The sequence below is a fragment of the Ctenocephalides felis genome, unplaced genomic scaffold, assembly GCF_003426905.1.
Source record: "Ctenocephalides felis isolate EL2017-DRISC unplaced genomic scaffold, ASM342690v1 CF-g0.4_SCAFFOLD_00845, whole genome shotgun sequence".
Classification (NCBI taxonomy): domain Eukaryota; kingdom Metazoa; phylum Arthropoda; class Insecta; order Siphonaptera; family Pulicidae; genus Ctenocephalides; species Ctenocephalides felis.
In genome coordinates this window covers 67,147,640-67,161,853 of record NW_020536999.1, presented here as the reverse complement: position 1 = coordinate 67,161,853, position 14,214 = coordinate 67,147,640, and the positions used below count along the sequence as shown (strand labels likewise).

Sequence of the window (14,214 nt, the reverse complement as noted above, 5' to 3'; positions counted from 1 at the left end):
GAAGTATGCCAAAATGTTCAGAAACCTTCAAAACGTCGAGAAATGTAAAAATTTTCAATTCCGATTTTCGGCCCATTACAATAACTTACCCTACGGGAAGTTAAAAAGTGTCATTTGGCGGTCAATAATGTTTATTGGACATATATACATCAAATTATCAGATATTTTATAGAGATTTTAATAATGTGTACCCATTTTGTGTAAACCTTTTTGGGTTCCGTATCAAGATTTTTAATTTTAAAATTCACGTATATAGTGCAAACAAATGTGTTCGACATTTTCGACAGTATGGAATAACCGATTTATAAAATTGATAAATATATCGGTTCGTACTCGATCGCGAGGCGCTTTTGCAAAGGGCAATTTTGCCGTTTCGGAGGTATGGAGCGCAAAGAGTGTAAAAACGGTTATGCAGTTTTTCCAATTAGATTAATACAAAAAACCTTTTGCTTGAGTAGACGGTGTGCAAAAAATGCATTTACAGAAAATTTAGTATTTTTGAAATATGTCAAATTTTCCAAAAAAATCAATATTTTCACAAAAATTCAAAGTTTCAAAAAATTCAAATTTTCGAAATTCAAAATTTTTCTTTTTGGAAAAAAACTAAATTTTGAAAAATTTAAAAAAAAAGAAATTTTACAAAAATTTGAGAATATTTAGAAAATTTCAAAAAAGATCGAATACTTTCAAAAATTTCCATATTCTCAAAATATTAAAAAAAAATTTTTTTTCAAATTCCAAAAAATTTCAAACTTCTAAAAAGATGTCAAAATTTTGAAAATATTTCTAAATTATCAAAAAAATTCTAAATTATCAAAAAAGTCAAATTTAAAAAAAAATTTACTCTTGTAAACGTACACATAAGTTGTTCATAAACTAAGCTCGTCGCTTAAAAAGCTCTTATGAGTTTACAGTATGTAATGAATAATCTAATTGAAATTATTCAAAATAACTATTGATTATTTTCATTCCTCGAATGTTTAATTACGGCACGGGAAGTTCCAGGAATTTGCATTAAGACACGATGCCATGCGCCCCACTAGTTACATTTTTAATAGCAACGCAAATAAAATAACCAACTTTCATTATTTAATTTATCTATTTCATTGTTTATTAATTTTGTCATAGTAGAGAGTTAAAGTAATATTCAAGACAGTATTAAACTAGTTATTTGATTGAAGCTGATATAGTTGAGAAATCGATTAAAAAGGTTTTATATGATTATTTAGTGCACATTAACATTAATATCTATGTCAACATCAGCTTTATCTTCCAAATTCGAAACATCGACATTTACATCTACTTTTTTATGGGGACGTGTATGGTTAGGCTTCACAGTTGTAGGCTCTGTTGTAGGATTCAGAGTTGTAGGCTCTGTTGTAGGATTCCAAGTTATATCAGTGGTTGGACCTTCTGGTGTTATTTCTTTTTTGGCAGCATTTGAAGTTTTCTCTTTGTAATGTGGATTGCATTCTTTAGAATCTATGTTGGAGTTTAATATTTTTAAGTAATCCACGCCAACCCTCACATCTTTATTTGCTTCGACCAATAAACGTACCTAGAATATGAGGTTAATTAATATATAGACACAAATAAAAGGCAGACACACACACTTATATTATTTTTTACTGAGAATTTTTCTCAATGCTAATTTTTTCTGCAAAAAAAATTTTTTTGTGAAAAACTATTCACCTCTAACCAATTTCGACCATTTTTATTTTACTCTTACAGAAAAATTTATATTTCTCACAAACCACTCAACAATCAAGTTAGTAGATGAATCATTTTACATCTTGCTCGCTGACAATTTATTTTTTTGCGAACGTTGTTGACTCTATGTAGATTGATTTGTAGCAAAAAACATATTTTTATTAACATATCAAAACAGTTTATTCGTGTTATACTTTTTACCGTTTTAATGCTTCGGAAATTTTTGTGGATATCCATGTATTTTTTAAAATATACAAGATTACTACTCAGAAGACAATATTTAAAAGAAGTGAGAACGAAGTCATTTTACATTCCAACTATTTCATTTGCAATATTCCAATTCAATTTGCAATGACTACTTATATAAGTCTAAAAACCCAAAAATGTCTTGGATTGGATTATACCATATGTTTTTTTTCTACGTACGCAACAAATAGGATAGAGCGGCGCTTAAAAGTCCGCGGGTAAAAAGGTCCACCACGTTTATCTCAAAAATAAGTGAAGTATGGTGTTTTAACAATATTATTTTAATATAAAGAACAAAAGATGCAAACAGCCGTAGCCTTAAATCGGACGACTTTGCTTTCACGAGATGAACGACTACATTTTAAAATATTACTGATATTATTTTTTTGCTGTTAATTTTTTTGGTTTTAAGAAATATATGTTTAGTTTTTAATGATAGAATATAATTTTTAAATATACATTATTTAATTGTTTAATAAGATGTGTTGTTATTAATTTTCCGTAGGGTAAGTTATAGTAATAGCAAAAAAACGAACATGAAATTTTTTATATATCTTTACGTTTCAGATGTTTCTGAACATTTTGGCATAGATGGATGTATGTGTGTGTGTGTGTGTGTGCGGATACAAATTTTCATAGACGATTTTGGAAACACGAATTAACCGATTTGAATAATTTAACTAGTGGTGTGTATGGCATCGTGCCATAAGGCAAATTGCTGGAACTTCCCGTACCGTAACAAAATGTTTGAGGAATATTAAATGTTTTCATATAGATTATTATAAATAAATACTGCAAGATTGTCTAATATTTATAAGAATTATATAAACGTAATTGCAAAGTTAAAAATATTTTAAAGTTTATTTTATTTTAAAGAACTTAAGTCAGAACTACAATAAGAATCTGAGTTATTTTCGATATACAACAAAAAAAACCTTCTTGAAAAAAAATTGAAAAAAAAATTATAACAAAATTTTTTTTCTCCAAAAGCAATTATTTTGTTAAAACAAGCAGAAAGTTCTTTGAATCATTCAAATTGAACACTTAGTTCTCTCAAAAACTACCAATTTATGCAAATTTAGCTCTGTATCTCTGAAACCGCAGGACCTGCCTTTGCCAAAAACTAATCAGCACATCTCCATATCAATAGAAATCAAATGTTTTTTGAACCATTCAAATCGGTTGATCCGTGCGCCCAAAAACGTGGACGAAAAATTATATTCACACACACACACATCCATTTTTTCTGATGTATGCCAAAATGTTCAGAAACCTTCAAAACGTAAAGAAATGTAAAAATTTTCAATTTTGATTTTTGGACGGTTACAATAACTTACCCTACGGGAAGTTAAAAGCATTCTATTCGTATTGATAAGGAGACGTACTGATTAGTTTTTGGCAAAGGCAGGTCAAGCTCTGTTCCAAAAATACGAGGCAAAAAGAGCCAATAATGGTAATTCAGTTTTTGAGAGAACGGAGCGTCCTATTTGAATGAAAAAAATTAAAAAACATTTTATTATGTATTGACTGACGAACTAAAAAACTGATAAAATTTGGGAAAGGCAGGTCTAGCGGTTTCGGAAATCTAATAAAAAAGGCAAAGAATCATTTGGCTAACAAAAATGATCATTAGACATATGCACATCAAATTGTCAGATATTATATAGCTATTTTAACAATAAGAACAAATTTATTTACATTTTTAAGACTTCCGCAATAATGTTTATCCGTAAGAATACGACGCGGCGTTTACGCGCTTCGACAATTCATTTCTACGCACCCGACGTATCGCGATTGCTTTAGATAAAAGTTCAAAATTTCCAAAATATTTCAAAGTATAAAATTTTTCTTTTCAATAATGTTGATTTTTATCAAAAAAATTATAATTCTCAAAAATCTATTTTTTTGCAAAGTTCTAAAAATATGAATCTTGTTTAAAAAAATGTTATTACGGGTAAGTTCCAGCAATTTGCTGAATGTAATGTATATTTGTATCATGCATGAAATTATAATAATCATAATAATCTTACTCACCAATAAAATTCCTTTCTTTGTTATTTCCACTTCCAAACTTCGCCAATTTTTAGCAGCATTGTTATGTCTTATATATTTCTCGTCAATCCGATTTCCATCCAGATTTAACTGAAGTACTAGCTGTCCATGAGCAGATTTCTTCAACTGATCAAGATAATATCCCAAAACAACGTACGAAAATTCATCAACTTCATAAAAATCAGTTTCTACACACACATCAGTCCCATTACCAGTTGGTCTTCCAATATAATTTGTGGTTTTGTTGTCTCTAGATCGAAATCCATCCACTTGGTCGAATTTTAAAACTGCCCAAGGCGGAAAACGAGAAAGTGGAGTCGTACATTTTTTCAAATGCAGATTTCCATCGTTGAAGTTTATGTTTGGACAATCTATTGCTAAAATAGCTTCGAAAATTAAAATATTTATTATGAATATCAAAAAAAACTTCATATTTATTCCGAGTTTTTCAATTTAATAGTTTTTAGATATCCGTTTTAGATAAATCGCGGAAGGACATTCAGTATGGTAACAACTATGTGATAAGATTTGAAAATACAAATACTAAGCGAGAAATACTAATACTTGATATAAATTAAAATATAGGGGAGCCAAGGGCTTTATGTAACAGAGATAAGTAGCAATAGACGTTGTTTAATAAAATCTTAAACGATTAAAATATTTTTAACTTTCAGTAGGGTAAGTTATAATATTCGCAAAAATTTGAGAAGAAAAATTCTTTGCATATCTTTACGTTTCAAGGGTATCTGAAGATTTTGACATACCTTAGAAAAATGTATGTATGTAGGTGTATGCTTGGATACAATTTTTTGTCCACGATTTTGGGCGCATGGATCAACCGATTTGAATTATGAAAAAAAAATTCGATTCCTACTGATGGGAAGGAGTGCTGATTAATTTTTGGCAAAGGCAAGTCTGGCAATTTCGAAGAAAAGGGGCAGAAAGTGTCAAAAATCGTAATTCAGTTTTTGAGATAACGCAGCGCCCAATTCGAATGATTCAAAAAGCAATTTCAAAATTAAAAAAAATACAAATGAATTTTTGGGAAGAAAGGTCTATCGGTTTTGGAGATAAAAAAAAAACATATTGGGCGGTCTAAAATGATCATTAGACGTATGCACATCAAATTATCAGATATTTTATAGATATTTCAAACATTAGAACTAATTTTGTTATAATGTTTTTGGATTCCGTAACAAGATTTTTAAATTTTAAAGTTCACTTATACGGTTCAAACAAATTTCAAAACTTTTCCGATTTTTTTTTCAAAATGTTCAAAAATATACAAAGTTTTATACTTTAAATATAAATTTTAAATTTACAATTCAGTTTAAAAATGTATATATTTTATATGCGTTATTATAATCGTAGGAAATATTTTCTCAGACGGATTCATTCGGTATCTCTTCTTAATTTAAACTTTTTTAAATGTTTTGAGAGATAAGATTATCACTGCATATGATATGAACGAATAAATATATAGTAATTATAATTATCTCTTCGAGAATATATTGTTATTAATCATTAATTAATATTTATTGATTATTATTTTTTTGCTCGAATATTTAATTGTGTTCCGGGAAGTTCCAGTAATTTGCCTTAAGGCACGATGCCATGCACCACTAGTTTTGACTCGATGACATGTCCTGCATGAGCAGAAATGAGCAGAATGTTTTTTGAATCAATCAAATCGAATGCTCCGTTCTCTCAAAAACTCAATCTGCACTCTTTGCTCCGTATCTCCTTAACGGCCAGACCTGTCTTTGTCAAAAGCTAATCAGCACATCTCCCTATCAATAGGAATCGAATGTTACTTGAATCATTCAAATCGGTTAATCCGTGCACCCAAAAACGTACACAAAAAATTTGCAGCTTGCATTAAAGCAAAAGGCCACTTACAACTATGTAATTCATTTACAATGAATAAAAAATAATTCAATTAAATTTTATCACAAACTATTGCGCATATTCTAGATATTAATCTCTTCATTAAAATCGCCGCTCGTGTCGCTAAATGAACATTGGAAATCGATTTTGACGCTTATCTGACTGATAAAAAATTATTAAATCTTAAAATCAGTCTATTTATTACTGTAATTAGTAATAATCTGGCAATCAATCAGACAGTTATTTAAAAAGTAAATGTTTCTCAAAATAAACTATGCGATTTTTACTCGCCATAATTGTTTTATTAGCAAGTGCTATTTTTGAAATAACTTCAGCTGTACAGTGCGGAGACATAAATTTCAATGATGGTCAGTTGCATTTAGAACAGTGTACTGGTTCAGTAAATTGGATGCCTCCTTGGGCAGTTCTGGCTTTCGAAGACGAAGCAGATTTTGAACCACGAAATGAAAAAACTAGCCACTATATTGCTAAACCTTCAGGCAGCAGGGCACATGTCTGCGGTGAAACGGAATCTTTTGAGGCCGACGAATATTCTTACGTTTTAGTAGGATTTTATGTTGAAAAAGAAACTCCAGAAGGATACGGTAATCTCATTCTTGAAATTTTCATCGATGGTGATAAGACAATCGAGAATAAAATACCATATACAATTACGGCAAAGGAATGGAGAGAAGAAAAAATAAAAGTGACTAAAAGTGGTTCACTAAAGGTAAATAAATTTGTTATGCTATAGACTTTTATATACAGGGCCGGTCCTACCTTGCATGCAATGCGTGCAAAAAATGCGGGCGCATGCCTTAGGGGGCGCCAAAACGAGTTTTGGAAATTAAGTTTATAATATATTATTTATATTTTTATTATTTATATAAAATCTAGAATACTTTATAAATTATAATAAACAATCTAACTTAAGAATGGACACACGGAGACACAATTAAAAAGCATATTTATTTTGCAATGTGATCAGTAGAAACAATTAATCAATTAATAACTCTACAAAATAGTGAATAACAGCTCTGGTTGTTGATTGATCTACTTATTCTATTTTTGATTTATTCTAAGGTAACGTCAAATCAAAAAAAAAATTATTTAGTGTTCAATCCCATAAGCGCAAACCTGCGAAAGATTAAATTAATTATTGCGCATTATTGACAAAAAATTGCAAGCTGATTTAGTTGAAACAGAACTAGTTAAAAATATGAATAAATTATAATCGGGAAAATGAAAAATGGGGAGCCAGTGCTCAGAAAATGGCATGTTTATTCCGAGAAATTGAATTGTAACTCTTGTTTTTCTTGCAAATGTTTTGCTTCTGATGAACTGAATTGAATGTCAAAGATATGCGTGCTTAGAGTTATGGAAATGAAACAAATATGAAAAATGGAAGCAAAATTTACTGTGGAACAAAAATCTTGAGGCTTTTCTAATATTGAGTAGTGTCTATACTCTAAATTTAATAATTTAACACTATTCCTACCGACATATCACGTTTGCTATTCCTACCGCGACCGGTCATGCAAAATCTATATTTTTCAGTATTGAATGAAGAGTTAATGCTAGTTTAAGAGTTTATAAATACAAATACAAAATATTTCTTTTATTTTAGAATGCGAAATCTACATTTTATACTGTTTTATCCAATTATTTACGATTTTTTTCTTAGAGTGTATTTTCTGCACACGCATTTTTTACGTTTTTGTCTGATTTTGTTCGCCCTATCATTTTTCTAAAGATATATCTGGAATATTTTCTTTTAGGGAATCTGTTTTGTACTTGTATTTAGTTGATTTTTTTCTGAATTCTTGTTGCAACTATACGGCAAGTTAATTGGAATAGAAAGTTCCTGCCTTGTACATCGTGTTCCCGTGATTTCTTTATGTGACAACAATAGATTTATCCTGAATAAATACAAAATAATGTAAATCCTTGATAAATTCTCTCTAAAATTCATATTTTACCGAATTATTTCTGACATATTAGTGTAATTTTTTCAGCATATGTGTATGTAAGTGAAAATTAGAACCTTCTTTCTTAGTTTCCAAAATTGTAAATATTATTTGAGTGATGAAGTCCTTGATTTTTAATTCTGCGAGTATTTATAGCTGTTATATTGCTTCAATTGCACCTACCATCACAGTTTTTTTTACTAAAAGTTTACCTATATGTAGGATGGTAAAAACGTTATATATTTTTTACATCGTACTAGCGATTTTGATATTACGGTTTCATTGGTTATAAATCTTCAATGAAATTCTCAGTTTGTTACGTATACTGGATGGTTACCAAAATTTTACACCCCATTTGTGCGTTTTGTTGGGTATAATTATATTTACATTGTATCTTGAACGGTTACTAAAATTTATACGCTTTCCTGAATATTATTGAACATGTGTTGAATAAATTTACACCTTACCTTTATTGAAAATATATGTTTGACGATAGTAATACGTAGTCTTTTACAACAATTTTGATTGCTGTCAATGTAGTTGAACCAACCTTTGGATTCAAAACAAAACTTACCAATTTGTTGTTTGGATTTCTTCGTAAAAATCTGTCTACACATAGCCATTGAGCAAGAATGAGAAAACCCACTTTTTATACCGTAGAAGTGCAATATTTATACTCCTTGCCTCATTTGCGCAGCGTGCATACAGAATAAAAAAAATGCATATAAATTTGCAAAAGGCAGTTTTCACTACTCTAAATTCCTCTGAATTTATTTTTTTGTAAGTTCGATCATATTCTTAACAATTACTACAAAAAGCTCCGTCCGAACATCGTCTTTCGTACTACCGGTCAAATGACCGGTCGCGGTAGATAATTTTTTTTCCAAAAATAAAAATTGAAAAAACAAATTAACATTGAAAAATGTATCATACTCACATATTAGGAAAGTCATAAAGTTTGATGACGATTCCATCACGTTTGATATGAAAAATACTAATCGGAAAATTAAAAACGGTCATTTGACCGGTCCAGGTAGGAATAGTGTTAACTATGCAAAAATAATACATACCAAATATAATTAGTTATTTTTTCAATATAGTTCAAGAAATGTGTACTTTCTTTGCATTTTCTACTGATTTTTGAACAATACTTTTAAAATACGTTAAAAATTTAACTTTAAAACAACAAACTGATTCTCTGAATATGACGAGAAAGCAATGATAAATACAATTCGGCTTTTACGATATCAATAAGGAAAAGTTTACGACGCAATTTTGGATATTGTAAATGATGAAAAATTAAATTAAATTAAATTTTAAAAAATCCAACATGAAATACGAGTGTTATGAGTTCTAGTTTTTTTTAAGCTCTCTTAGCATGATTTGCTCAATAGAATAAATCGCACAATAAACAAGTGAAATGTTTTAAAACAAATATTAATATTGTACATACGTTGAAAATAATTGAAAATTTGAAAATATTAGATTACAATTAACACGCGAATCGCCTCGATTTTCTAAATAAATTTAAAATCAATGTATTTTATACGCTTTTAGATTATATCTAATTTTTCCGCACTAAATCCAGAATGATTAAAAATTAATTTTTAAAAAATATGTAAATATTTATATAATTTAAATGATAAACTATTAAAACAGGACAAATTAATGGGCGGGGGGCGCTAGAAAAAAAGTTGCATGCGGGCGCTAAGGGCCCCAGGACCGGCCCTGTATATATATATATATAACTGTAGGGTGGCGTAACTGTAGGGTGGCATAGGTGTCAAAATGCAACGGGCCCCCGAACCAAGCGGGTCCCGGCCGAGGAAGCCGCGGGCTCAGAAATATATTTTAAATTGTACATATATTTTATTTCACTTTAAACCAATATTTTATATTTTTTAAATTCTCCTTAAAGTTTAAAGTCGGAGTTAGTCATTAAGCGTTTCAACCAGGCTTGCATGAAAAATGAATGAATGAATTCATTATTGCATATAAAATAATTTAAACTTATAACCGAATATGTGAAGAACTCATTTCTCAATATTCAAAGAATACATTATTGTGATGTATGTATATACAATGAAGTCATTCATTGTATTCAATCTAAGCATCTACTAAATAACGTGCTATCTCAGGCATTTTATCGCAGAAAATTCAAACACTATTTTTCGTTTTGAAAATTAAATGTTACTTTCAGAAGCAGATTATATTTCCGTGACTTGTCACATGTAGACATTCATAATCATAATAGTTTTCCAAGTCTCCTTCTTAATTTTATTTGCTATAATCGGTATTTTGCTGATTATACTATTTATTGCAAGGTTTCTTCAGATTTAATATAAAAATATGGAATAGTTCATTAAGATTCAAATCTATTAACGAGAGTGTGTCATCAATTTCAATAACATTAACAATATTTATGCCTACTAGATGTGCAGGACATCTCGAAGCCATTGTTGCTTTAAAAATTCGTTTTGTTGAAATTCAAAATGAAACTATTTTACATAAAAAGAAGTTTGCAAACTACAACTATGTTCTCATTGGTTTCCATTGTAATATTCTACTACTATCGCAGCATCTAAAGTTCGATAATCTAAAATCACCGATCTTACAATGGTATAAAGTATAAACATTTACAAATTTGTTAAGAATTTGAAAAGTATTGGCATGACTTTGGAAATTTAAAATTAGAAGCAAAGAGTGTAGCAGAAAAATGATTTATGAAACATAATTTTTTTAACAGTTTTCAGAGGAAGGTAATACGCTATTTTGATAAGCTTTGCGAATTCATCTTCAAGATTCTGAAAGCTTGTGTAAAGTAAATATACATATTTTATTGAAAATTGGACATTATTATTAAACAAATTAAAATGCTTTTCTTCCGATGAATTAATATGTTTCGAATTTCAGTGTTTTGCTGCAATAGAAGTTTTCAATGATACTGATCCATTCAATAAAAGCACTAAAACTTGTTCAGATAAGAAAGACATAGTTAGAAGATATGTCTTTTTAAAAAATCTGAATGGCTTGAAACTTGAGAATTCATAAAATTACTGAATCGGATTTTTTACGAAAACATAAACTTTTTCTTTGGGAAGTTAACAAATGTTCACTCTAGATAAATAATAAATATGATTTTTTTCCTTTACAGGTACGCTTAACTCTAGAAACAAATGATAATATAAAGGCAGGCATTGACTACGTTAGGATATATAATACAAAAAGCAATATTGATGAATGTATGTTGCAATTAGACACAACTACAAATATGCCAACTACGACTATTCGTGCACCAATCACAACTACGGAACCAAGAGCTACAACTGACACAACACCGATTACAAGTAAACAATCCTTGACTACAAGTGAACCACTCTCGACTACAAACGAGCAAAACTTCACTATTAGTAAATCGCCCTCGACTACAAGTGAACAACCCTTCACTACAACTAATTTACCCTCGACTACGAATGACTCGTCTTCTACTACAAGTGAACAACCCTTCACTACAACTAAAACACCTTCGACTACAAATGACCCGTCTTCCACTACAAGTGACCAACCCCCTACCACAACTAAATTACCCTTGATTACAAATGACCCGTCTTCCAATACAAGTGAGCCACCCACTACTACAAGTAAACAACCCTCCACTACAACTAAATTACCCTCGACTACGAATGACCCGCCTTCCACTACAAGTGAACAAACCTTCACTACAACTAAATTACCCTCGACTACAAAAGACCCGTCTTCCACCACAAGTGAGCCACCCACTACTACAAGTGAACAACCCTTCACTACAACTAAATTACCCTCGACTACAAATGACCCGTCTTTCACTACAAGTGAACAACCCTTCACTACAACTAAATTACACTCGACTACAAATAACCGTCTTCCTCTACAAGTGAGTCACCCAATACTATAAGTGAACAACTCTTCACTACAACTAAATTACCCTTGACTAAAATTGATCCGTCTTCCACTACAAGTGAGCTACCCACTACTACAAGTAAACAACCCTTGACTACAACTAAATTGCCCTCGACTACGAATGACCCGTCTTCCACTACAAGTGAACAACCCTACACTACAACTAAATTACCCTCGACTACGAATGACCCGTCCTCCACTACAAGTGAGCCACCCACTACTGCAAGTGAACAACCCTTCACTACAACTAAATTACCTTCGACTACAAATGACCCGTCTTCCAATACAAGTGAACAACCCTTCACTACAACTAAATTACCCTCGACTACAAATGACCCGTCCTCCACTACAAGTGAGCCACCCACTACTACAAGTGAACGACCCTTCACTACAACTAAATTACCCTCGACTACGAATGACCCGTCTTCCACTACAAGTGAACAAACCTTCACTACAACTAAATTACCCTTGACTACAAATGACCCGTCTTCACTACAAGTGAGCCACCCACTACTACAAGTAAACAACCCTTCACTACAACTAAATTGCCCTCGACTACGAATGACCCGTCTCCCACTACAAGTGAACAACCCTTCACTACAACTAAATTACCCTCGACTACGAATGACCCGTCTTCCACTACAAGTGAGCCACCCACTACTACAAATGAGCCACCCACTACTACAAGTGAACGACCCTTCACTACAACTAAATTACCCTCGACTACGAATGACCCGTCTTCCACTACAAGTGAACAAACCTTCACTACAACTAAATTACCCTCGACTACAAATGACCCGTCTTCCACTACAAGTGAGCCGCCCACTACTACAAGTGAACAACCCTTCACTACAACTAAATTACCCTCGACTACGAATGACCCGTCTTCCACTACAAGTGAACAAACCTTCACTACAACTAAATTACCCTCGACTACAAATGACCCGTCTTCCACTACAAGTGAGCCGCCCACTACTACAAGCGAACAACCCTTCACTACAATTAAATTACCCTCGACTACGAATGACCCGTTTTTCACTACAAGTGAACAAACCTTCACTACAACTAAATTACCCTCGACTACAAATGACCCGTCTTCCACTACAAGTGAGCCACCCACTACTACAAGTGAACAACCCTTCACTACAACTAAATTACCCTCGACTACAATTGACCCGACTTCCACTACAAATGAACAACCCTTCACTACAACTAAATTACACTCGACTACAAATTACCCGTCTTCCAAAACAAGTGAACAACCCTTCACTACAACTGAATTACCCTCGACTACGAATGACCCGTCTTTCACTACAAGTGAACAACCCTTCACTACAACTAAATTATCCTCGACTACAAATGATCCGTCTTCCACTACAAGTGAGCCACCCACTTCCACAACTAAATTACCCTCGACTACAAATGACCCGTCTACCACTACAAGTGAACCACCCACTACTACAAGTGAACAACCCTTCACTACAACTAAATTACCTTCGATCACAAATGACCCGTCTTCCACTACAAGTGAACAACCCTTCACTACAACTGAATTACCCTCGACTACGAATGACCCGTCTTTCACTACAAGTGAGCCACCCACTACTACAAATGAGCCACCCACTACTACAAGTGAACGACCCTTCACTACAACTAAATTACCCTCGACTACGAATGACCCGTCTTCCACTACAAGTAAACAAACCTTCACTACAACTAAATTACCCTCGACTACAAATGACCCGTCTTCCACTACAAGTGAGCCGCCCACTAATACAAGTGAACAACCCTTCACTACAACTAAATTACCCTCGACTACAAATTACCCGTCTTCCACTACAAGTGAACAACCCTTCACTACAACTGATTTACCCTCGACTACAAATGACCCGTCTTCCACTACAAGTGAGCCGCCCACTACTACAAGTGAACAACCCTTCACTACAACTAAATTACCTTCGATCACAAATGACCCGTCTTCCACTACAAGTGAACAACCCTTCACTATAACTGAATTACCCTTGACTACGAATGACCCGTCTTTCACTACAAGTGAACAACCTTTCACTACAACTAAATTACCCTCGACTACGAATGACCCGTCTTCCACTACAAGTGAGCCACCCACTACTACAAATGAGCCACCCACTACTACAAGTGAACGACCCTTCACTACAACTAAATTACCCTCGACTACGAATGACCCGTCTTCCACTACAAGTGAGCCACCCACTACTACAAATGAGCCACCCACTACTACAAGTGAACGACCCTTCACTACAACTAAATTACCCTCGACTAATGACCCGTCTTCCACTACAAGTGAGCCACCCACTACTACAAGTAAACAACCCTTCACTACAACTAAATTGCCCTCGACTACGAATGACCCGTCTTCCACTACAAGTGAAAA

General features: G+C 32.4%; 1 protein-coding gene across 1 annotated transcript in view; it reads left to right on the top strand.

Annotated features, from left to right (window-relative positions):
• The first annotated feature begins 6,169 nt into the window (after positions 1–6,169).
• LOC113387573 (mucin-5AC-like) overlaps positions 6,170–14,214 on the top strand; it is a 9,767-nt gene continuing 1,722 nt past the window's right edge. The window contains exons 1-5 of the mRNA XM_026624914.1: positions 6,170–6,625; positions 10,776–10,856; positions 11,017–11,699; positions 11,777–12,223; positions 12,301–14,207. Coding sequence (XP_026480699.1) covers positions 6,170–6,625; positions 10,776–10,856; positions 11,017–11,699; positions 11,777–12,223; positions 12,301–14,207 — 3,574 coding nt within the window. The remainder of the gene's footprint in view (positions 6,626–10,775; positions 10,857–11,016; positions 11,700–11,776; positions 12,224–12,300; positions 14,208–14,214) is intronic.